Genomic DNA, 25,964 nt, shown 5'->3' on the forward strand with positions numbered 1-25,964 from the left:
TCTGAGCCTGCGTTTTAGTGAGTCACATACAACTCTTAGTCTGATGGGACCTCTATAAGGGTTGTGGTGTGGAGCCAATGGTCCTCTGGCAGTCTTGGAACGCTGATGTGAAATGGCAGTTCGTGCTGAACAGTTATTAGGGGAGGTTATGCTTTCAGTGTGGTTGACTTGCCATCCTTTTTGATGTTTTTATATTTTTACATGACAGATTTGTGATTCTCTGTTGTTCTCTCTAATTGATTCCAGTTGGTGGAATTCATACAGGTAAGAGTGGAAGTTGCAGAAACAGGAGAGGAGGAGTGAAAGTGGCACAATCTTGTCCTGTGTAGGGAATGCAAAAAACGTTACAGGTGTAGTCCCCAAGTTCTTCCATTTTAGAAATTATTATGGAGTTTCTTGCAACAGTGGTAAGTGACCTGCCCCAAATTTCTAGATTAGTTTTCCATTTACTGTGTGAAATTATATAAAATTTAGGGTAATAAAGAAAAAATATTGACTTAATCTTGACTGCTTGAGTCCGCGTACTTCTTGCTATGCAAGAAGTTTGACACTTGTTTCTGCAGTGTTATTGCAGAGCTTCTTAATTAATGTTTCTGTTGTTAAAGCACCCTTCCTGGAAGTGTCACCTTCCTTTAGCTGAATTATGCTGCAGTGGGATTAATGAGGGATGCACCGTAAAATGGTAAACAATACATCTGATAATCATCTTGATAACGGCCTATATCTGAGGGGGAACTGTGGAAAAAGAAGAAAATGAGCTATGATAAAACTTATACTCAATTAACATGAAGGTTAAATGCAGGTTAAATTCTAAAATGCAGGGTGGGCTGATTAAGGTTACAGGGATAAAAACTAGTAGGTAACTGCTACTCCCTCCTTGTTAAAAGGAAAATTGCTAGGGGAAGTCTCACTATAATTCTGTGGCCTTACAGATGCCTCGGTTCATCCTTCAAAGGCCTTAGTGGATAGGATTGACAGGCAGAGCAGAGGTAGGGATTAGCCAGCCTAGGTCGGAGTGGGATCAGAGTGCAGGTCGGTTCTGAAGCCAGAGATCTGGAGTCAAGAGACTTCTGTCCTAGTCTCAGGGTGTGGGGCAAAAAAAAAAAGGGGAGGGGATTAAAATAAATCATTGTTTACAGAGGCAGCTTGCTGGCAGAGTGAGATACGCCTTCAGACAGGAGCTTTCCAAGACTTTTAGCATATAATTGTTAACGGGGAATTTTAGCTGGATAAAGCCTGAAATATTTGAACTGCACTAACAGCAGCTGCTGACTTATCCTCCTGTTAAGTGTCTGTGATGTGCTATGTTGGGGTCCCTCTTTCTCTGACAAGATTTTTATTAAACGAGTCTTTCAGTAGAACTCCTTTCACTACCATTGTAGTGTTTGCAAATGTACCTTACGTAATGGTCCTTCCTTCTGTGAAAGTTGAAAAGCCTAAAATACTGCTGTTCCTGCTAGATAAGTAATTTGATTTTGAAATTTTGACCCTTATTTGAAGGGCTATTTTTGTAGCGTTCCCTTTCAATATTTTATTCTGATAGTGGATTTGCAGGTACCTAAGTTGGACTATAGTTCTTATGCCCAATGCATAAGCTAAGACATTACAGAACACTTGTTTACAAATAGAAATTTTCTTGATGTAAAATTGCTGGTTAATGCACTGCTAAACAAATGATCTCATGTCTAAAAGTGTCTTGGAATGTTAAGTCTGGGAGAGAATTTTAAACAATTAGAGTCAATTCCCTGTAAGAGGGAGGCATAGCTCTCAGGCCATAATCCAAAATGGAAATCTATGTAATTTAAATAAAAACCTGGGGATAAGACACAGAAGGTTGTCAACATCAGTAATGCTGAGTGAATTATTTAGGATGGCACGGGAAATAAAAAGATTATAGAGGTAAGAAGTAGAACTAGAGTCTGAAATGTGTCTATATCAGCAAGTCATTTGGTGCATTAGAAGCAGATCAATAGCTTGAAGCAATCAGCGTTGAGGCCCCTGTATCTATGCAGGTTTTATGTTGAACTAGATTTAGTCTGAGCCTTTGGACTGAAAGTGCTCACTACGTGTGACTGAAAGCTTTCCAAAGACCTGGGATTGTTTCAGATCTCTGTGTGTTGAATGCTTTTGGTGTGAACCTGCAGTGGGGCTTCCGCTTTGTTTCCTCCAAAAGAAATTTAGTTCATGAGCACCAAAGCTGTTCTGCAAACTGAACTAACACACTATAAAAAGGGATGGTTGTAGGAGTTGCTTCAAAACTGCAGTGTTGCTCAAAACCAAAATGGGAATGTAGGGCATAGCAATGTCATCTGGCTGTGGAGCCTGTTGTAAAAATATATCATCTTATCCTCTGATGAAGAAGCAGAGGTCCTTCTCTCTGAAAGTAGAATTTATCAAAATGAACTATATTGGCTTAAATCCATTTTCTTTGAAGTTGATGGTAAAGCTTCAACTGATGTAAATGGGAGTAGAATTAGGCCAACACTGATCACTTAAGGGAAATCAAAATCTAGGCTAGAAAAAAGGCAAAGATCAACTCTGCACAGATACAGAAATAGTTTCTGTGTGTTATTCCACTGGTGACTCCTGTGTGCTTTAGTATGAGTTGGAGGGCTCATTTCTAGGGCAAATGTCACTTAAATCATTGTACCAAGTTTTAACGCCAAGCTAGTGGTTATCAGCTGGTAAGATGCAGCTGTCGCGCAGTTCTAGCTGCAGCACGGCATTTCTGCCTACGGACATTTTGCTTTCAGACATTGTTAGACCTGTGAAGCACTGCATGTAATGGTATGGTATCCTTTGATAAGCCCTTTTCCACCACTGAAACTTTACTCGTTGTGTTACTATTCTGCAGGCTTTCTTGGCAATTTGTGAGTGAGGACAAGTGATTCAAAATGAAATTCTTTCGGATTTGTAGTGCTGGGATACTAAATGGCTTAAGTGAAAATGGACTGAAAGACTTCGGAAAATGGATACACCGGCAACATTACTCTACTTTTTACTGTGCCATCTGTGATAACAATGTTCAAATCTCTACAGGAGGATGCCACCTGTAATCTGCATAGCTTTTTTTTTTTTTTTTTCCTGTACTGTGAATAGCGATGCTAGTACAAAGAAATCTATGTTTTGGTAGTCAGTCCTATGGTGCTGCAGACTTTAACTCCTTTTCACTCACTGATTTGTCCCTTATTTGCTTTTCTTGTGTTGTGTTTGGACAGTCTTTCTAATCTGTTCTGGAATAGCAGAGAGGCATGTATCACTGGAGTAAAAGAAAATAGACTATTTAAGAGGTTTTCTGTATGTGCGTGCTGGGATTTCATTCTGGTGCATGAAATGTCTTATGCAATAGAAATTTAGCTCTGGTTATAATGTGACTCTGGCAAAAAAATCTGTCAAAAGAAATGACAAATGCACCAGTGTTTCTTACGCAATTAAAATGGCAACTTATCTTTGCGTGATTCATGTTTCTTCCTTTCAAACTGGTGAGCTATTCTGAAAAGGAAAAGCTCGCATCTTTTGGTCCCCTGGCTTCTGTGCATTTCTGATTCGGGTGCATCTTTACACTGATACAACCCTGGGGATGTTTTAATCATAAGAGAATAAGCGCTTTGCAATTCCGGCATGACTTCCTGTCTACTCTGAACTGCATCCTCAATTATATTAATCTGACTGTTGCCTATTTAAGCATCGTACTACATCTTGAATGACAGTGGGGTAAACAGATTCGGAAAATAAGCTGTCGTTCCTATGTGCTTGCAAGTGGCAGATCAGGTCAACCAGAGAAACAGATAAACAGGAGCATACACACAGATTTTCTTGTGTCATTGCGTTTTGACTGTGATGTAAATGAAGAGCATGAGTACACAGAGTGCTACAAGAATGTTTTTCAGTCTGTTAAAATGAGGTGTACGCGCTTTTGACAGTCACAGGAAGACACTGGGGAACTGCAGCTTTAGAAAAAATGGTTAAATAAGTTTGGATGGTAGATGTACATTTTTACTATCTGTATAATTTCTTGAAGGTCACTTGAGCTGCTGTACAGAAATGGAAATGGGTCTGTTCTAGTCATTGTATTTCCACAGGTGCAGACTCCCAAGTGCTAAAAATAATTTTTGCCAGTGGGAATGTAGGTATTTTTTTAAATGGTTATGCTAGAACTTGGTAAGTTTTGTTCCTGCAAGAAGTTACAAAAAGCAAGATAAACATCAGGCTATTAAGGAATACATCTGAGGAAATATTTTCTGTTCATTTTCAAAGGCGGCAAAACAATAGACACACGAACATATGTGAATAACGCTGTGTTTATTTAAAATGCTCACCTATAAAACCTTTGCATTGATTTATATAGAGAGCACCAGGTTTAAATAGGCTGTAGCAAGAGGTGGTATCTTGTTAATCCACAGCCTGGCTGAGTTGCTTACTGAAATCAGGAGCTGACTAGATATGCATTTTGTGATAGCATGTGGGTTAGGTGCGTGCAGATCAGAGACGTGGGTTATGTTTTGATTAGTTTTGCTTAATTTTCTGAGATAAGCTTACATTTTTATTTTTAGGGGTTGTATTCAAACATGCAAAGATAGTTGTTGGTGAATTGACAATTTCCTTTCATTATTCTGGAGACTGTGGCAGGGACTACTATCCCTGTAAGATTTCTGATTTAAAAAACAGATTCAGAGATTGCTTAAAATTATTAGAAGCATAGTGATTTTAAGTCTCTGATGTGTGAATTATTTCAGATGGGTCCACAAAACATAACTAAGAAAAACAAATCTGTTGTCAGGAGGTGTGAATTTGCTTCTCTTGGATATAGGATTTGATTAGCATGAAAACCTTGGAAACAACTGGATTACATTTTTTGTTTACTTGCAGATTTCAGGTATTAAGTCAATGCAGGGGGTTTGAGTCACCCAGTGCTCTAAGATTAATCATGGAAATCCCATTGTTTAAGACTTAATTGTATTAAATTGGCACACCTTGTACACAACATATTACAGATGATTAATAATATTACTGATTTTAGCTATGTTTAGACATGTTCAACACTAACATGGATCTTGCAGAACCTGTGACGAAATATGGGTAGTTCCTTGTTACCACTTCTACCTGTAGAGGGAGAGATTTAATTTTATTGGTTCACTTGTAGATGTATCCACATCTATAATGATGTAATACATTTCTTTTAGAATCCTTTACTTGTCAAATATTTGTGGACTTGGTGTCAGATTAAGTGACGTGGCTTTCTAGTAAATCTGTGATGATCATTCATGATGGGTGAATTTAAAATTTAGTTGTGACATTGAGAATCTAGAGACTTACCAAAACCATTTTGGTTTAGAAGTAGAAATCAAAATATTGTAGTAACCGACTGATTTTTCTGTAGCAGCATTTATCCCTGAGAGAATTAAGAGCCCAACAAATCAATAAAGCATTGTACTCTGGTACTAGATGTGCTTAAAAAGTGGGAGTAATCAATCTATCTTGGCATTTGGGGGGGTATTTCTTCCCAATGTCTCAAGATACTTCTTTCAAAAATTCCCTTTAGGCATTTATTGATACTCTGATAGGAAATGAACACAAGACTTGATTCAATTTTCAAATAATCACTTTATAGTCAAAAGCCAGAACATTCTGTGTTGGATCACTTTTTGAGAAGTATAATCAACAGAGTACCATTTTTTTTTTAGATGCTTTATTTAGATAAGAAATGTGAAGAAAAAATATGCTAAAAATATGCTAAATTTCCTAAGATCTCAGGATCCCTGGAGTAGTTCTACTTACAAGAACAGTTGTTGGTTTTACTCTTTTAATTTTTCAGATCTGCTTGGAATCTGAAGTTAAAGGTGTCATTTCTGGTGAATGCATAATTAACAGCACTAATTTAAACAGAATTTTTCAATCTAAAATTGTTAATGGTGCATGTTGTCTGAGTTATTTTGGTGGAAGTCATTACACACACACACACACACACAAACACACACACTCCCCTCACCTCCAAACCCAATTTTGGTCTCTTCAAAAGTAGTTGTGAAGTTTGCTAAAGTTTTTAGAATTTGAAGTGTTTCACAAAGCATTAGTGCCTGTAGTATTCTGACGTGGAAAAATCAGTGGGAACATAGGAAGTTTGGGTTCAGTCCCCTATTCATTTTATTTAATTTGAGAATTGAGCAGAAGTCTCTCAGCTGTCTAGAGAATATTCTAATTAGTAGTCTATAAAATTATTTTCACACTTTCTTTTGCGGGACTATTAATTATATGGTGGTTTTAGGTTTTTTTCCTACAAAGTAGAACAGTTTCAACTTGAGAGACTGAAATCATAGCATTACAGTCTGCATGATCAGGTGTAGACCTCAGCTGGCAGATAAAAGTGCGGTTTGATATTTTCACCTCACTGCTGGCCACTTATTAGCATTGCTGGCAGAAAGGAGCAGCAGGTAGTGTGGAGAGCCCCCCTTTGGTAGCATCATAGATTTATGCTAAGCTAAAATTGCTGGGTAATTGCAGATAAATGGTGCAGATTGGTAAAACTAAGATGCTTATCTAACAACTAGGTAATATTGAAAAAGGCAGTGCTCTATGGAGCTGTGGGAAGAGGCTTTTGCTGCTCCATCTGTGCTGTGCTGCCACTTTTATGACCGTGCTGTATGGATATATGGGAAGTTAAACTAACAAAAAAGAATAGAAAAAAAGTAGTTTTGTTACTTTGCCTCCCCAGATAGAGTCATTGTTTATCTTGGAGAATATATACAGGATCAACAGAGTATATATTTAAGTTTAATAACAGTGTAGTTATCCAATACTCAGTATAGCTTTACAATTGAAAAATGCACATAAAGAAATGCAAACTGACCTAATGCCAACACCATACAAAAGTGACAAATTAATTACCGAATTTTTTACACCAAATGTGTGTAAGGAAAAAACCAAACAAAAATGAAAAGAAAATTCCAGGTCTTAATATCTTAATACAACATCCAGAAATTTGGCATCTTTTATGTAGTGTGTGCATAAATGGTGGTCATATTCTAAAATGGAAGATTTCACTGAGAATGCTCGCTGTCAGCCTCTTACAAAAATACCTTTTCAACTCAATTGTCTCTGCTTATCCCCATCACCGTGGTTAAGAGATGAGGAGGGAGTTGTTCCCAAAACAGACGAGTAATTTGCTGGAAATAGATTTTAGATCAACACATTTGATTACAAGGAGAAATCAAGCTGAGCTAGTGCACTTTGTGCAACACAGGTCTATGTTCTCTGCAAGAGACACGGTTAAAATCAGCAAACAATCATGCTCTGTAGCAGCTGAGACATCCAGATGGTCTCAGTTTATCCCTCATTAAAACACATTTCAGTGTTCCAATCTTTAGATAAAGATAGGCTTGAATAGCTGTGGCAAGGCCCATATCCTAAAAGAAAGGTCACAAGCATTTAGACAGTTACAGAAAATGCCTCTCAAAGCAACCCGGTGCCTTGCTCGTATACCAGTTTGCATAGCAAAACTAGGCAGCTTGCAAACTGGGAAGCTAGGCAGGTCAGAGACGCGTGGAAAAGCCCAAGCGCAGGTCCTTCCAGCGCTGGTTGTGTACACTGGTCTCCTGCCTGTCTTGCATTGGTGTAAGCGGACGTTGAACTGAAGTTACTGACTTGCTGCTTTTCTGCAGGTATTAGGGCTCTCCGATTTCAGTGATGGCCTAAGACTTGATATTACTGATTTAATTTCTTGCAAGTAAAAGCAGCACTGCAAGACGATGAGAAAAGTGAGTGCTGCAGCACGTGTACTTCGTATTAATGGTATCCGTACTAGACCCTAGAGTGTGCTTGTGAACGATTTTGTCTGTACCTTCTCCTTCTGCCATTACTTGAAGGAGGCAACAGAAGAAAAGCAGCTGGAACCATCTGATTTACGTGTCAGATGGCCACAAAGTGCCATGATACTCATCTCTAACTTTCTATCTTCCCTCATTTGCTGGGGAGTTAATGAGGACCCCAGTTGTGCTGAAATTTGAGTATCTGCTGAAGGGCTTTGCTGGATAGGAGTCTATGTATCCCGCAGCTAATTATGTCATTAATTAATCTATTACCTATTGATGACTGGCAAGAGAGTTGCTGAGAATGATTCAGAACCTACATGGAAATTCTTAAAGTATTTATTTCCTGTATGTTGATAACTCCTTATTACTGCTCTGTAGCTATGATAAATCCCTGTATAGAGTTATAGTTAGGGTATTCTTAGAGAAAATTCCTATTTCTTACTTGTTCTCTTGATTTTTTTTTTTTTCATATTTGCAGATAGCTAATGTAGTTTAAGAAATGTGGAGTAGGAAGATTAATCTCTCTTCCCCCTTGCAGCTCCTAAAGAAAGTTACAGCTTTATAGTTTTGAAAGAGAACATTTTATTTTTAAGTTGCTATTAATAGAACAGAAAATTAAAAGCTCATCATGGTTAGGATGAGATCCCGATTGAACTTGACAAGGAAGAAGATATTTAATAAAAGTACCAGGCGTGGTGATGGCTTTAAAATAAATCTGTGTGTTAATAGCTAAATTATGAGGCGATAATCTGATGGTCTATTTAAAAACGTGTTTGTAGGAGAATTTTTAGGATGACCCCATAGATAATGTATGGTTGTTAGTATGTCCTGTCCTACTGCTTATATTTTGGGGCTAATTGTATGATTTTAAGGTTGGGCAGCAACATTCTACATAGCTGTGATCACTTTTTATCCATCAATTGATGTCTGCTGCTGTTTTATCAGCTTATTTTTCTGAGCCACCAGCTAGGATAATGTGCTTGAGGGAAAATTATACCCTACATCAGTGGTTTTGTTACAGCATGTTGTACATTATTGGTAATTTGAATGCACCCAGATAAAAATAGAAAGGTTAAGTAGTTTTCCAAATGTTGCTGCTGTGAAGCAGAAAAAGAGTAGTGTCTGTACCATACACATTTTTGAGGGAAGAGTGATTTTTTTTTTTTTCTATTTCAAAACCACTTGCTCAAATTAATGCTTTCCTTAAAGCTGAAAGTAAAGAACAGTAATGCTTTTGCAATTTCTCTCCCCAAACTCTTTTTATTCTTTCTGATTAATTTTTAGGATTAATGGGCCTGGTATGTGTCAGCTTTTGTATACATATGCATGTCCAGAAAGTGCCTTCCCATGGGACAGGTGTTGTGGTTTTTTGCCAATTAGAAGGAGTTGCAATCAAGTGGTGATGATTTCCCTCTGCAACCAACTCCTCAGTCTGTCAACTCTAATGCAGTGCGTTTAGTTGGCTCCTTCATTTTTCTTCCAGTGGTGTGATATGTTTCTGATCTTTCTTGGATGTTTTCAGTAGAAAGGAGCAATGCCATTTTTGTGGCTGAGATGTTTATACACTGTGTGTCTATGATTTCTGTAAAACTGTAGTTTGTAATTTCTTTTCCAAAATAACTTCTTGATCGTCTGCATGGGAGAATAATCGGTGCAGGGAGCGTCTAGCAAAAATTTGGTATTTTGATGGAGTTGACTGATATACTTTTAATCCTTTGTGAATGCCCTATTTAAAATCACTGCAGAACATCAGTGTATGTCTTTCAGCTAATGCCCACTGAGATTTAAAACCTCCTTTTTGGCTGCTCTCTTTCTTAAGAGTGACCTTGGCTGACAGTTTCTATTGTACAACTGAGTCCTGCGGGGATTTTTTTTTTTTCTCTCTCATCCTTTCACATGGATTTATGTGGTGCTGACTTATCTCTCCAGTAGCTCTGCTTCTATTTCATTGCGGTTAAGAGGTTTGTAGTTATAAATCACTGTGGAGAACATATGTTTGGTTTGATTTTCTTATAGATTAAAAATTTCATGATAGATGCTAGATTCTATCTTATATGAATGCTTTCCTTTCTTCTCCCCTAGTTAAAGAGAAGAATAATCACATGTTGGTTTTGTGGCAGGTGATAGAAATAAGCCAGCTAACGACCTGCCCTGAAAGCTAGGAGAGATGGAGGGGCTTTTGGCCTTGCTTTCAGGTGGGGGTGGGTTAGATGACTGTTTGCTCTCTTACAGCTTTGTTGTCTCTACTCTTGAAAACCTGAAAAGACACTCCAGCCAAATTATAGTTTCAATTGCAATATATTGTTCTTACTTTATATTACCTGCAAAATCTGTGCATGCTTATGGCTGAGGATGTTTGCATTTGAAGCTGGAATTCAAAGCTGTCAAGGTTTGGATCTATGTTTAGTAGCAAAGAGAGGTAATTTCAGCTTTTTAAAGTGAAATTTTGTAAAGCTGGGTGTTTTGGTGTGACTATAAAAAATATCTATGTGGATTTTTTTAACACAATACAAATATCTTTTTGAAGAAAGGTGGCTTTTGTCTTCTATCATATAACTTGATTTTCATATGATGTAGGAAAGCTAAAGGATTATTTTTCTTAACTCTGGTGCTTGCGTAGTGATGTGCTGAGAGTTCAGTGGCATAAAGGAGATTTAAACAGATGCAAAGTTTTATAGGAACTTAATTCTAATATGTGTACTTTAATGTCATCCCCCCCTCCCCTTTCAAATTAAAATACTGGCAGCTTCATTTTTCAGTAATTTATAACCTCTTAAAGTTTGATTTTAGGTTAGTTATACTTTCACATGCTGCTTTAGACTTCTGAGGCATATGTGAGTATGCACACTATGCAATGTACAGGCATGCAGCAGGATAGGCTTTTTTTTTTATACGTTTAGTTAACTGATCTCAAGAGGTAGGTAAGGCAGTTATATGATTTGACATAATTCCTCATGAAATGTAGAGGTATGAACAAAACAGAAGAAGAATGCAATAGTATTGTCAGCAGCGTAATAGGAATTGTCTTGTATTTTCTTAGCAATACTGTAAAAAAATAGAGAGGAACTGTATATCTGCAGGAAATGATCAGGTAAGTCAAAGAGAGGTGAAAAACTCTCACTGGAAATCAAGAGGGTAAAGGGCAGGCCATGTCCAGTGTGGAACAGTCATTTTCTCCTTTGGAGAGGAGCACTGCTTCAGTTTGGGGTACTTGACTCCTAGAAGTTGAGTGGCGATGGAATGGCATGCAAACCAGGCATCTAATGTAACGGAGATAGTACGGAGATTGGTCCAGGTATGTCGGGAAGCTGTAGAGTGAGAAATACAGGATACTGCTGTTGGCAAGTGGGTGTGGGGAGCAGACACAAAGAAAGCTTGGATTGTTTCCTTGTAGGTGACTGAAGTAACTCGATAGGAAGCAGGATGAATTTAAGAACAACCTGAGCTTAAGAGAAAGCTTTTACAAGTTGTGCAGTTTTTGCAGCTCTGTATTGTACCAATGGGTAGCAGTGGGGTCATGTTTGAGTGATGTATAGTTGGAGTAGACCACTTGGTCTGTCTGCGACTGGCACCTCCTGGATTTATGTGTCCTGTTCAATGAGATGTGTTGTCTAAGAATAGCTATTTGCTTAAAAATCCTGCCCAACAAAATTAAAATGTTCAGGACGGCTAATATCCTTGTACTGTGCTTAACCATTTTGTGGTTCTATCCAGGCAAAGTGGAACTGGTCTCTTGCCTTGAAATACACAGGCAACAACAACAACAACAAAATCTGTCTTTGGTCCTTATAGCACCAAACGCAGCTGTTAGTTATAATTTGGTCTCTTTGGTCTCATTTTAGAGAACTGCATCCCATCTCAAGAACAAAATAGCCTGATATTATGTAAAAACTATCTTTTGGGTTTTGTTTTTTTTTTTTTTTTTTTTTTAAGAAAAAGACACAGAAGTTCTTTTTACTGTTAACAAAACCAAAAACTACCTTTGTTCAGAAAAATAGATTATAGCCTGCAGTTTTCTTTTACAGCCATTATGGGAATAGTGCATATGAAAAATGTGTGTGTTTCAATTCCACTTTTATATATTTCTATTTACTCTTTAAATAACAATATAGTATATTTTTAACAACCAGGTGATTTTCTTTCGTATTTTGTGTTCTTCCTGTTTCATTATTCTGCTTATAGTTCTTTTGCATGGAGGCTGGATTTTCTGAATCTCGTTAACAACCAATGGTGCTGCACTAAAAGCTTCAGTATTAGTTTCATGGCTTTATATCTTTACTTAATAGTATAATAAGATGCTTCTAATGGTGAAACCAAGGTGGCAGAAGATAGGACTGCAAATGCAGACTGCATTGTAAGTTTGTTTGGGGTGGTTTTTTGTTTGTTTTTTTCTTCTCTCCCCCCACCCCCCCCTTTTTTTTTTCTCCCTGGGCCAGCTGCTTCTTATGGAGATCTGTATCATGCTCCAGCATTTCATCTGCTGAACAGTCATATGCCAACTGCTGACTGACATTAACGATCTCTGACTTCAGCTGCCACTGTGTTTTCTTGTTCTCCACACTGGCTGGCCCCACTGCTAGCAAAGGATATTTTTTTCTTGAGTAACCCCTGAAACATGTAAGAAGGGAGTACCCCTCCCTGCAAACATGGATTTCTCTGCTATCGGTTTTGAAGCCACTCTTAGGTAAAAGACATTATTGTATGTATAAGGCTGAAATAGAGCATTTTTGGCCCAATAGAGCAATCGGATTCCATTTTGGTATGGCCATGCTGTGGCTCTCCTGTCTTTTGGCTAAAGGTCTGTTAATATGCTCTGATTTTCTTCACTTTGAGTGACATGGCCAACAGTAGTCAACTAATCCTTTTCACTGCTAATGTTTGGTTGATTTGTGTGATAGATGCTGATAGAAGAACAGAGAAAACAGCATAGCAAGTCCAGGTTTTTTCTGGTTTTTCTTTTCCCTGAATGGTTTCCCTCGGGTTGTTATGTAGAATTTTGAACTTCTTTCTCAGGGATGTGAGTGGCAACGCTGATCATACTATAGTAGTTTGGAGTTAGATGTTAAAACAGGAAAGGTCTTTTCTATGAAAAATGTTTTGATGTAATCTTGTCTGTAAATTGTATGTGTTGCAAAGTATTTCCAGTCGGTTCTAGAAGAAACTGTGATACTTCCTAAGTAATCCTCCATACCAGGAATATTGCTATTTAAACAGGTGTTTTTAGTAAAATAGTCAGCCACTGGGACTTCCACACACTGGATGTAATTTCTATCTTCTTTTCTTTTTAAGAAGCACTAACTTTTTACCAGGTACAATACCCATTGACCTGTATAGCGTGTTTGCTGATATCGGTTCAATTTTTATTCTGGTTTTATCATTGCAATTTGAGCTGATGTAAAGAAATGCCAGTTGACCAAGCGAGATTTGGTTTGGGCCCTTTAACCTCCAGAGTTCAGAACACAACAAAATGTATTTTGCTGCAGCTGACCGGTTATGGATTTCCTCAGTTTTTATTCTCTCTGTTATCCTATAGATCCATACTTATGAAAAACATGATACCTGTCAACTTTTTACTAAAAGTAATCCATCAAAATTATATTTCACATTAATGAGTGCTCTTCTATTGTGCTTCCTTGGAAGCATAGATGTGCTCTTCTTGCTTCCATCTAAAGCAGGAAAAGGCCTCTATTTATCTCCAGCTTATTTAAAAGTTAATAAAATTCTGGCCTCCTTTAAGTTTTTGAGACTACTGTTACGGCAAAATTCTAACTGGTACTAGAAATATTTCTGCTACCATTTAAGAACTCTCAAAACAATTAGTGGGTTGATGCAGCCCCCAAGGTAGGTGTCGGGAAGGCAGACGTGCATTGGCAGAGGAACAATGCAATGCACTTTCAGAGTTTGGTTTTCCAAAATTTACAGGCCAAAGAAGCGTTGTGGGTAAAAATTGTAGCTTATTGATTAAAAGGCTGATAGATGGTTCAGACATATATAAGATTTGCTTCATTACGTTCAATTTTTAAGATAAAAAGTTTCTGTAAAGCATTGTTCAAAAAATCTGAGAAAGGAAGGTAAAATGAGGTTAAGATATACGTGTACTTATCAGGAGAAATGGTGGTTTCTACCATAGTATTAAAACTCTGAGTTTATCTTAAGGTGCGAAGATTAGATAGAGAGGCCAGTTAATATTTCTAGAATAAGACAATTGGTAATAGACTAAAAAAAAAAAAAAATTAGGAACCAAATTCAGTGTCCCTTCTGAACCGAGAGTGAATAAAAGTCAAAAAATTTTTGGTGGTGTGGGGTAGAGTAGGACTGCCAGCTATATGTAATCAATCTCTATCAAGCTGAAGATCCTATTTGTTGTAAGGAGCTAGATAGCCTATTTCTTTTAAGATGTTCTGGAGAATTTGCTGATTAAAATGAGATATAATCAGATACCAGGCACACAGACTTCTCAAAATCCCTTGAAATCACATGCTTCAAGCTGATATCTTCTTGATGGTTAAGGTCACGTGGTAATTAAAATTCTAGATTTAATTAATCTGGTGATATGTAAAATGCATGAAAAAAGGACAAATGTAGAACACCCCAACTTTTTATTGTTTATGTTTCAAAAATTTGCTTTTAATGAAGCAAAGTAAAGAAAATATCTGAATTGGAGTCTGGTGAGTTTGGGCAGTTTTTTGCATAGGGTTTTTCATCCTTGTCCCCTGGGTTGATACTCTAATGGACTATAGCATAACATAATTTTTTTGCTGCTAAAAAAATGGCAAGTACTTCAGCCCAATTGAAGAAATTTTGAAAAATTTGTCCTGGAGATGATGGTGATGAGCTTGTGCCTGATCAGTAGGTCTCTCTACTACATCATTGGATAATGCATCTTTTGTGTTTTCTGCTAAAGAAAGGCTGGGTTTTTTTCCCCTCTCTCTCCCACCTCCCCCCAAGCTCTGTAACTGATGCAGTCATCATCGTCATAAACTGATGCTGAATCCTGGGTCTCTGCTGGGATATGTTCCTTAGCTGATCAGCTATTGCTTTGAGAGCATTTAACTTAGATTTTTGTTCACATCTACTTTATTTAATGATATTTGAATATCTGTAGCCTGAATACCCTTAGCTTTCTTCCAGCTGTGTTTTCAATCAAATTGATAACATAGTTTGGAAGTTGGCCTTCCTTGGAATAACTGTGCTGTGTTAGTCTCTGTATAAAATCAATGCAGCTGTACATGAAAACATGAATTTTCTAAAGGCTATATAGGTGTAGAATGGGTCTTTGTTTAGTGCCAAAAGTACAACCCTGAAGAGTAGGAATATGTGTTGTGTAGGAAGGTAATGAATAAAAGAAATCCATTAACTGCTTTGCAACATGGAATTAGAGTCTTGGGAGAATAAATAGCTAATGAAAAATAACCTTTCATTTTATCACTGAAAGCAAACCAAAACAAATTTCATGTTAGTACTAGCAAGAAATGAGAGTGGGTTCTTAAAACTTGTGGCTAGGACAGACTTTACTAGAAAAATCTCTCCGCGTAGGAGATGACTTTTGAGTAAGCGTCTCTAGTGCCGTGTAGGGCTCTAGACGAGTTGGAGCGCGTACTGCTGGTTAGCCCTCTGGTCACACACAGCAGGGCCTGAAGTCGGCACGCGTTAATGGTGTTGCGTAGCAAAGCTAGGAATATTTCATAACTCAGACAAGTGCTCAGCAATGAGCAATAATAAACATGATTTGGTTTCCTATTGCAGGCTGTCTACTAACAGCATTCATAAAGAGTGAAATTCTGGCGTCAGAGGAGGCAGGATTTCATCTGCAGGACCTGATCCAATCCCCCAGAAGTCACTGATACAGTCATTTCATTGACTTTAATGAGACTGAATTGATTCCTTTAATAGTATTTTTGTTCCTGTCAGTAGTTCATTTGGCTTTGCTGTAACCATTTACGTGAGTAATGGTGGAAAACAGACTTTGTATCAAATTGTAGACTGAATAACTGTACACTGTAACAGGGCACTGGAGGTAGTTTTATTTCTCAATTGTTATTTTAAGTTTCCCTCAGTATACTGGTACAGCATGGAAAAAACTTTCAGCGAATTTGTGAAAGAGTTTGATTCTGTTTGGTAGAAGTCCTAAGTAAATAAGCTCATTGTATAACTGAAATTAATGATATATTGTGCCCCTTTAATACAAATTTATTTTGTGATAGTGCCTTTTTTGCCTTCAACTAATCAACAGTATCTTACAGGAGGCATGGAATCATTTTTATTTATCCTACCTGATAACAAAACTGGTCCAAGAAGTCCAAGCTGACTGGAGGCGTGGATTCATACTGAAAGGACAGAAACAATCGTTACTTCAGGGATTGTAATAGCTAGTTGCCTTTGATATTTAAAAAAAAAACCAAACAAACCAAACCTTTTTAATTTTGTAATATTTTAAAAATAATACCTTAACTTTATTGTCTTTATGTCACCATATTATCAGAGGGAATATATTTCTCTCTAAGAACAACTGAATGAAGCATCATAGAAGAAATTCTAACTTTTTGTAAATGGAATGTACAAATGTATCATTCCTGTGTGCTCATCATGAATTATGTACGAGTTAATGTAGTGCAACTTGAAATTCATTAAGAAATGTAGTGATGAAGTCAGGAATATTTTCAGATAACACTTAGCTACAAAGTTCAGTTTCTCTTTCTTTATCTACTCTCAACTTCCTGGTATTAAACAAAAATTTCACACTTGTGAGGGTGACAACCTGCTTATATTCAAATGGTGTTTTTCCTTTGTTCCTTCTGTATCTTGTGCATTCCTGATAATTAAACTTCAAAGTCAGTATTTGTTTTAAGAGAGTGTGAGTTTGAGCATCTTTGGGTGTGTTTGATTAGCTTCGTTGGCTGCTTGGATAGACAATCCATTTCTCATTCTGGTCCATGAAGATTATATTCGCAAATGGATGGACGTTTTGTCTTTGACATGAAAAGAATAAGAAATTGTAAAAGGCAGTACAGCTGGGGCACACTTGATTTATTTTGCACATCTGGAGACGTCTACAGAGCAGGTTATGGTTTTCCTTCTCAACTGGTTTCACCTTGCAAAGGTCTGCCATGAGTTTTTTTCATCCTCTGCAATATGTTGTCAACCTGTTCCTACCCACACCTCACAACAGACTTTGAGGAACTGTAGTCTCAAAAAAATACTGTTGGATGATTTTGCTCAGACTCAAGGGAGAAGTCCCTTAAATCTGCTTCCAATCCTGTTTTATCAAGGAATGGTATCTCCAATGCAATGAATACAGATAAATCTGATTAAATACATACTACTCACTAAAATGTGACACTTCCAGCACTTTTCCCCCTCTTATTTTGGGGGTTCTCTATAGGTCCCAAGAGACCAGCTAGCATTATATCTACAGCCAAATAATAATCCAAGTGGGAGCGTAATGCTACACATAGAAGGGTGAGAAGTGCTAACTCCCTTAGTTTAATTCCAGGGGAACCAGATCTGTATGCCTTCTTCCCAGTTGCATGATGAGTGAATAGTACTTGGGCTTTGCTGATCTCTCTGCCCTGGCTGTGCCTCTGCCAACCTGCTAAGAAGTGATTACCTTTTCATCCTTCCTCCTGTAATGTAAGCAATTCCTTCATCATCAGATTTTGAGGTCAGAGTTAGCATAATCTTAGATAACAGTTTAGAGAGTCAGATTATTAATATATCCTGATTTTTTGGAGTCATCATGAATCCGTTATTTGTCCAGACCTTTAATGACTGTGAAATGCAAGTCTTGTGATTCTGATCTGATGAAATCTGGTTTGTTACCTTGCTACTAGTTTTTTCTGCCAACAGAAGTCCAAATGAAATCAGATGTCAGAATACGTGGTGATGATATCTACTTAGAAATCATTCTAACACACTGTGAAAATATTTACAAGCTTCCAAGATGAGACTTTTCCTGATTAGGGAAGTCAAAGAATAGTTTTCCCAGCAGGTTTGCTGTTAGCTCATCCACATTTCTTCTGTTTTAATTGGCATGCATTTCCTTTAAGCAGCTAGAAGATGAAAAATATTTGACTTGGGCTCTACAGGAATGGAAGCCTGTTCCTCAAGACATAGCCACTCTGGGGGGAAAAAAAACCAACCACCCGGCAAATAATTTGAGTTTGTAGTGCTTTTGTACAACAAAAATCCATGACATCTTTGACAAACAAAATCCCAGACCAAGATGAAGACTTATATTCTGACTTTTTAATGAGGAAAATAAGGATACTATTTTACTCAGGTTTTCTAGTGTGTGCAGTCTTTTGCCACCTGAAGTGATTCTGGGTGGGTTGCTATTTTGTCTTTTTGTCCACAACATAGTTTTGTTTTCAAACTGCTCCTTATGAAATTTTTTTTACCCAAATTTCTTATTTCTAAAGCTCGTTTCAGAAGCATTGGTAAGAATAAATAAAAGGAAATAACCTTTATTAAAAGCTACTGCTGTTGTCTGGAGGAACAATGTAACACTGTGTGTGAACTTAGTTTTTCAGTTAGTGGAGTTTTTTATTTCTCTTTTGTTGAACATGTCTATGGAGGACTGGTTTCCCTGTAAATTGTCATAGGGAATGGTGAGACCAATATGCATAATGGAGGAGGAAATGATCGTGTGCTAGAATGATGTCAAAAGCTGTGCTCTCAGGATTTGGGGATGGCGGCTCTTTGTGGCCTGGGAGGCATTTGGTTATAAATTAAAACCATTGAAGCACACTGTAGCTGATGGTCTTTGCATTGAAAGAGATTGAGCAGACCTTGGGTTAAAGAGGTTGAGAAATTTTGGCCTGGAGGCCCTGAGAGGACTCAGGGCTCCTCTGAGAAGAAAGGGAGAAGTCCTTGAGCTCCCTGGCTATTTCCCACCCGCAGTGCAATGCACCTTCTACTGCTGAAACTTGTGGTTTACTCAGTCTTGTTCCCTTTGACTGCTGGAAATGTTATTCCCCAGGTAGCTTAGACCATAGCAGTGGGATTCAAACGTCGTTGGATATCTTTTGTGAACTAGTTGTGCAGACTTGCCCTACAACCAGTGGAAGCAGGCACCCCAAGCGTGAAATTCAGTTCACCTAATTTAGACATGCATATTAGAAGAAGTCTCAGTTTAGAAGTGCCTGTTTCTCTTCAGAGAGTGTCTGGATCTGCAGCTCCTGTGAGGCAAAAGAACAGCTGTATGGTAGATCAAGGTAGATCTGAATTGGATCGATGAGGGTTTTTCAGTGATATTGTTTCTGAATAATATCACTCGTTCATTTTGAAAATGTACAGGTATCACCTGCTTTTTTTAAAATCAGGATCCCTTGGTAGTTCACCTATACTATATCCACATCTTGAAAATACCAATGTTTTGAGTGTGTTTTGTAAAATAATCCTCCCCCTCAAAAAACAGGAAACAACTCCCCCTCACCCAAACCTAGTGCAATGCTTGGATTTGTTGTAGAGCAGACTTTAAATTTCCAGTAATTTGATCTATTTTGGAGATGCAAAGCTTGTAGCCCCACTGATGGGGGAATATTGCTGTGTGCCAGTCTCAAGTTTTCTATTTCTCAGCTTTTGTTAAAGGAATATTAACTGCTTAGGAAGGGTGAGATGGTCGTGTGTCACTCATGCTAACCTGGTATGCACCCTGGCAAGGTTCCTGGACTTTTCATAAAAGAGATTCAAGGATCGAATGAAGCCTGCATATCTTGTTCCGTGGGATTAGAGAGATGCATTATCGGTGAATAATGTTAGTCATGCTTTGTGCTTTCTATTTTTTACCATCTGCCTTTCAAAAACATGAGATGGTGTTTCCCTGGTGTCGTAACATTAGGTGAATCATGAAGAGCTCAAACTCTGAGTGATTTGTTTTTAAAGCACTGAAAGAAGTGTAAACTTCATATTTGTTGTTTATTGATTAATATTTAATTGAAAGTGAAATTAAAAATTAAGCAGGTAAATGACTCAAACACGCTAAAAAGCAACAACACTGTCTTGCTGTGGCTGACAAATGACAATAAATTTCTAAGAATAGAAGCAAATATATTAATGTGTAGTGATGGCACAGTGAGTCAAGAGATGCTTTGAGAGTGGTGGACGCATCCCACAGAAAAATCATGTAGAAAACATCTTTGACACTGAGTTTAGTACACTTTGCTTCACTAATGAAATCGGTAGATGGTTTTCCTCAGAAAATACTAGTAATTATCTTTGCACTGCGGTGTTATGGAACAGTTTAAGAACAATTTTATTTTATTAGAGGAATGTTTAAAAAGCTCACAGGACCAAAAAAGCCCTGTAAATTCTGTGTTAGATGAATGGCATATTTTTTTTGTTGGTTTTTGTTTTGGATATCATGGCTGTTTTAAACAGCGTTCAGGATCTTGAAGTGTACTTATCTTAGGAATGGATTATTTTTTGCCCACTGGAAGTAAATAGCAGTCTGTCATTTTAGCTATTCATTATTATTATTGATGCCTCATTTTTTCACAACATTTTTCTGGGTATTCTTTTTTCATGATCCAGTCTGAGTTTGCTTTTTGATGTGACTGTCAGCAGCAACTTACCATAGATGAAACCAGGAAGAGTCTGAAATGCTGATTTTAGGAAAGGAGGGGCATATAATCGGTGGAGGTTGTGGTGATTCCGTGCCTCTTGGGATGAAGTCTGTTTTACTGGACATCTGTGACATTTCTATCCTGCAATTTTTTCAAAATAATGCTACAGGCTGATGTTATTTCTCTTCAGAATACTAATCCATCCTGTTTAAAAACAGATAAAGCAGTAGTGAGTAAGGTCTTTTCTGCATGCTATACATAGGGAATTATCTAGAAATGAACTGATACTGTGAACACTGTCAAGCATGCAAAGTTGAGTGTTGTTGACAGAGCAGAATATCTCCTCCTTGGCTATCGCTTGGCAAGTAAAGGCCCTATTTCATTACTACTTCCAGTTTCTCTTTATTGCTCACTGTAAGCAGCATTTTTGTGCTGAAATTCTGCTCTTCTCATGAGCTTGAAAAGCAATATGTGAATATGTGAAACCAAGGTTGGCAGAAGTTCTTAGCATTAGAATATATGTCAATAAATAGGATGGGTAGAAGAAGCACGTAGCAGTTGGCTGCTATTTTAATTGCATTCTGTAATATTGTAGTGAAACTTTGGTGCTTCCTTTTTTTTTCTTTTTTTTCTCCTCTCCACAGAAATAGAAGGAATGTTGACTTTTTCATCTGTAAATGAGAGGGCTGTTAGAGGTTCAGTTTGTCTAATTGATCAAGGTATATTAGACAGCTCCAAAGCAGGTAATGTCACTGTGGGCAGAGGAATGAACGCATACAGTGCGCCTCATCTTTCCTGCATGCAGAGCAATAGCCATGCAGTATAGGTCAGTGGAAATACCAAGCCTACACATTATGTCAACTATATGTGGGTGGGAGATTGTTGCACAAATATAAAATTGGGACTTAAAGAGGATCCCAAAGTGTTTCAAGTCCTTTATGTGTGGACTCATTTCCACTGTGTATGACTGTACGTAGAAAGTTCAGAATATGCACTTTGACTGTGGCAGGTTTGTCAGTCATTACGCTGATGGTGTGCTCTTTTAAAGATCTTTTTTATTATGAGAAAACTATTCTGAGACCTATAGATTAGACAGTGTGCTCACACTAACCCGCTTGAGGCCAAAAGGAAACCTTTAATCTCTGTTAAAACTCTCTGTGCCAAATATAATTGCTGGTTTCAGCAGTATTTAAACCAACTTCATTAGAATATGGGAAGGGGAAACAGGTTTTAAAGGCTGGTTTTAGCAAGTAATCAACTGTCTCCCAGATGGTCCAAATGTGACTTGTTCAACACTGCACATGGAGGGGGGGAGATAAAAAAAAAAGAAAAAAAGAAAAAAGCCAACCCCACCCTGCGTGCATCTGTACTCGTGCGTGTCTGTGTGTGTTGGCTCCGTGCTCGCACGTTTGTCGCTGTCAAGGCGAAGCTGTGGGTGAGGGGGCTCACGGGCAGCGCTGGAGGAAAGCAACCCAACAGCTGCCTTGTACGAGACATAGCTCTGGCTGTTCAAACCAAGACACTGAAGCATTTTCTCTCTTTTCTGGGGTATGCTTCCTTCCACAGAAGGCAGGGCTGCAAGATGTAGTGTATTTAAATGTATTCTGAATTTGTAATGGTGGCTCTAGTTTTTCCACCAGTTTTACTGTCCTTGCATTGAAAAACAGTTTTGCTTTAACCCATTGTGAAAACTAGTAGCATTTAACTAATTTTTGTTACCTTGTAGCCTTTATGAGAGAGTCTTTGTTCTTGTCAGATGAAAGATTGATGTGGCTGTATGAACCAGAGCATATACTGGAGGTGCATCTAGCATGCTGGACTAATCGCTTACTTATTAATATTCATGAGCCATCTCATTTAGCAGGTGCTCTTGGGACTTGATTAAAGTAAGCAACACTGCTGTTGGTGGTTTAGCTGTAGAGAGCTTTATCTAAGGCAGAGCTAGTGTTATCCTTGTTGTCGATGCTAGCTCTGACTACCTGCAGCATTTTACAGGACACCTCTACAGTTTTTCTGCCTAGCTTTTCTTAAATGACAAGTCAAACTGCAATGATAGAATAAATTTGAAATCACCTTTGTAAAGCGTTATTGCTCACTCTTGTAATGAGTCCTTTCTGTTTGTTCCCAAAGGTCCAGAGGAAGAAATGACCATGTAGATTCTACAGCTTGGGTGCAGCATAATGGGAAATGGTGAATGGAGCACAGCTGGTCTGCAGCCTTGAAAGCAGCCGTTCTGCGGACCACTAGTCAGTCAGGGACACCTTGCACGCCAGAGGCATCCTCCACATCGCTCACCAGACACACACTGGATTCTTTTTAATTTCTTAGATTGGAGTTCAAGATTCCTTTCCTGCAATTTTTAAACAGTTTTAAGATTGTATCAACTATAACGAGTGGAGCAATATAATCAGCAACAATGGGTGACATGACAAATAGCGATTTTTATTCCAAGAACCAAAGAAATGAGGCCAACCATGCAGGAGAGTTTGGGTGCACACTGCAAGAACTGCGCTCCCTCATGGAACTTCGAGGAACAGAAGCAGTAGTAAAAATTAAAGAGACATATGGGGAAACAGAGGGGCTCTGCAGACATCTGAAGACATCACCAACAGAAGGTAAGCATATTCCACTTCAGTTCAACCAGGGGACTTTGCATGAGTGCTCTCCAGATAGTGAAAGAAAGAGGTTTTGTTTCAAACCTGAACACAATTCTCATGGCGCTGCCGTTATTCCCAACGATAATAAAACAAAAGAGGAGTCTTCAGAGAAAGAAGATAAAACCAGTCTAGCTATAGCTGAAGCTAGCATGAGAATAAAAGAAGTGCTGTTTATTCAAACAGCTAAATGCATTAATTCTTCCTTAAAAGGCAGACAAAAAAATCAGCACCTGTATTATGGCATTATAAAGAGGCTTTAACGTATATATTGGGGCAAAGAAGGTGCAGACTAGTTACTTCGGAAGAATTTCTAGGTGTTTGGACATCTTGAGAACATGAAAAGACCTTATGAGATACACATTATTTTACTTTGTAGATCAATATGTAATACATACATATTTTGTGGTTACTAGTCTTGACTTACTGTATTACCATACATAGCTTTGCTTAAGTAATTAATATATGACTGTATCAATGTTTTTATTAGTTGGATTTCTTTTGTATGTATAATTAAACTCCTTACTTTCCTATGTTTAATAATACGCATCATCACTTTTTCAATATCTATTCTTCTAAGTGTTTTCGGAGTTCTCTACCTGATCATCAGACAGTAGTCTGGTTTTCAACAGTCTTCCCAAATATCTCCCCACAGAATGTTGACGATAGTGAGATGTTTCCCTCTCCTCATGTAATTTTCCTTTTCACCAATTCTTTCTCTTTTAGCGCAAATAAAATTCTCTTTAATTCTAAGAATTCTATTTTCATCACCGTATTTTCATCTCCAAGGAATATTAACACTTTTGGAAATTATAAAGTCTTTGAGTCTATAGTTTTTATCTTGTCTTGTAAAGCAGCCAAGATGTTCATTTTAAGTTATTTTCTTTTTCAAGAAGATAGAAGTCTTGGCTTTATTCCATCCTCTCCTTTTTTAAATTAATCATTTAGTTACCTCCTCTGTTTAAATGCTTGAAAGTCTTGAATTATTGGTGTAATCATAAACGTGTCAATTGTAGCATCAGATAGTGTGACATTATAAATTACGCTAGTTGAAGAGTCCCAAAGGAGCAGCTATCAATGCCTAGTCTTCAAGTAAATTCTTCATGGTTCTACACTTGATCATATACAGTCTTAGTATTGTTTAAGCATTAGAAACTATAGAACTGTGAATGGTACCTTTTCAGCAAAGGATTATTAAGCTAATTCTGTATTAAAATGAGCAGTCAACTCCGATAGTGCTTCAGCATTCATGTGTACTCTTGTATTCTAGAGTAACTAGTGGCAAATGGAACATTTTATAACAGATCTGTCCTATTTTCTAGTCTTGCCCAAAGATCTGATCCTTCAGACAGGACCTCTTTTCCTACCTGGAGATTGCTCCCAGTAGGAGCGCTGAGGTAGGAAAATGAGACCCTGCCACTCGTGTGGGGTTTCCAGACGTCCGTCAGTCTTTCAGAGAGTGGCCTAATAGCTGGTGCACATGAGAGAAGCAACTCTGCAGAGAATATGCAGCGATTCTGACAGATCCCTGACACATCTGGGGAATTCCAGACAGAAGTGCAGGATCTTTATATTTACATGACAGAATAAACACTGATTATAAATATCCCACTAGGGATTCAGCGGTTTATAGACTGTCAAAGCTGAAGTCTCAGTCTGTGTGAGCCAAGATCACTTCAGTGACTGATTCAGTAAAGTTTTGCCAACTCATTCTATGGTCAATGTGAACTTCAAAGGAAATGTTAATTGCATTATCTGTTCAATTTGTGACATCAGGGAAACTTAATTCCTCATATCGGAACAGAGTGTATGGATCCAACTAGTGTGGCATGCTGACTCCAGCAGTAATCTATATCTGATACTTCAGATAAGGTAACTTTCCTCTAAGCCTTACGTGCACTTCATCACTTGTGCATTAGGGAAAAACATTTCCAGCTTCAAATGGCAATCAGCATAGCCTTGGAATCATGAAGACTCTGCTGGGTTTTAATTTTAAATTAGATCACATAATAGGTATTCCCAGTCACACTAAGTTTTCATCTTAATTGTTTTACTTGGAAAACCCCTTTTAGGATGGAATCTCTCTGAAATATGTCATGTCAAACTCAGAAATTTTCGTTTGAGAGAAAGTATCCATAAGAATTCAATAGAAAAGCTTTAAAGGCATATCTCAGATATAAGCATATGTTTAGATACAAGTCCCTAGCCATTACTTTTCTTGTATCCAAGCGCAGAGAAGAAACTTAAATACAGTGAAGAGGATATTCTTGAAGATATGACTATTCTTAGAGGAATGAAACATCATAGTTTCTTATATGGAAATGGAATTTTAACATCAAGTAGACAAGATTTACGAATAAATTATTGACATACCTAGTGGAGGCTCCCAAAGAGTTTTATCTTTTGGTATTTGCAGCAAACAGTGGATTCCCCGTGAAATATCTTTATGAAATCCCATAATTTGCCACCATGCCTGAAAAGCACTTTTCCAACCAGCATCTTTTTTGGTGAAGCACAGTTAACTGAACTCCCACTATTTTTTGTAGTTTGGAGTGCTGCACATTTTACACCATTTTATGAGGAATAACAGAATAAGCGTTACTGCAGGGCACTACATCTTTCAATAAACCAAATAAACTCTTGCTGAGCAAGAGTCCTGGGTGAATATGAATGAAACAGCAAAAAGGACTTGACTGTAGAATTTGGTTCTTCCTAGGCTTGTAGCTCTTTCAGAACTTGTTTTCAGAAAGTCTCTCATTTTGTGGGGTATGGCTTAAGTAGTTATTGGAACAGAGGTAAAAAATGTATCCCGGAAGCAGGCACTTCATAATTTGGTAAAATGTGGTGTAACCTGAATTTACTTCCTCAGTATTTAGAAAATTAGAAGTAGCAGTTATCTTAGAGTTTACTCAGCAATTCATTTCCCATGTTAATATTTG

At 37.8% G+C, this 25,964-nt stretch overlaps 1 protein-coding gene across 22 annotated transcripts in view; it reads left to right on the forward strand.

Annotated features, from left to right (window-relative positions):
- ATP2B2 (ATPase plasma membrane Ca2+ transporting 2) overlaps window positions 1-25,964 on the forward strand; it is a 440,214-nt gene that overhangs the window by 225,089 nt on the left and 189,161 nt on the right. For 21 of the 22 annotated variants that reach the window (XR_011322006.1, XM_069769735.1, XM_069769737.1 and 18 more), the window contains one exon: window positions 22,502-22,986. Coding sequence is in view for 21 of the 22 variants with exons in the window: in XM_069769735.1 (XP_069625836.1) it covers window positions 22,788-22,986 (199 nt within the window). In the remaining variant the exon portion in view is untranslated. The remainder of the gene's footprint in view (window positions 1-22,501; window positions 22,987-25,964) is intronic. The other variant, XM_069769743.1, reaches the window with a different exon arrangement.

This window comes from Haliaeetus albicilla, chromosome 24, assembly GCF_947461875.1.
Source record: "Haliaeetus albicilla chromosome 24, bHalAlb1.1, whole genome shotgun sequence".
NCBI lineage: Eukaryota > Metazoa > Chordata > Aves > Accipitriformes > Accipitridae > Haliaeetus > Haliaeetus albicilla.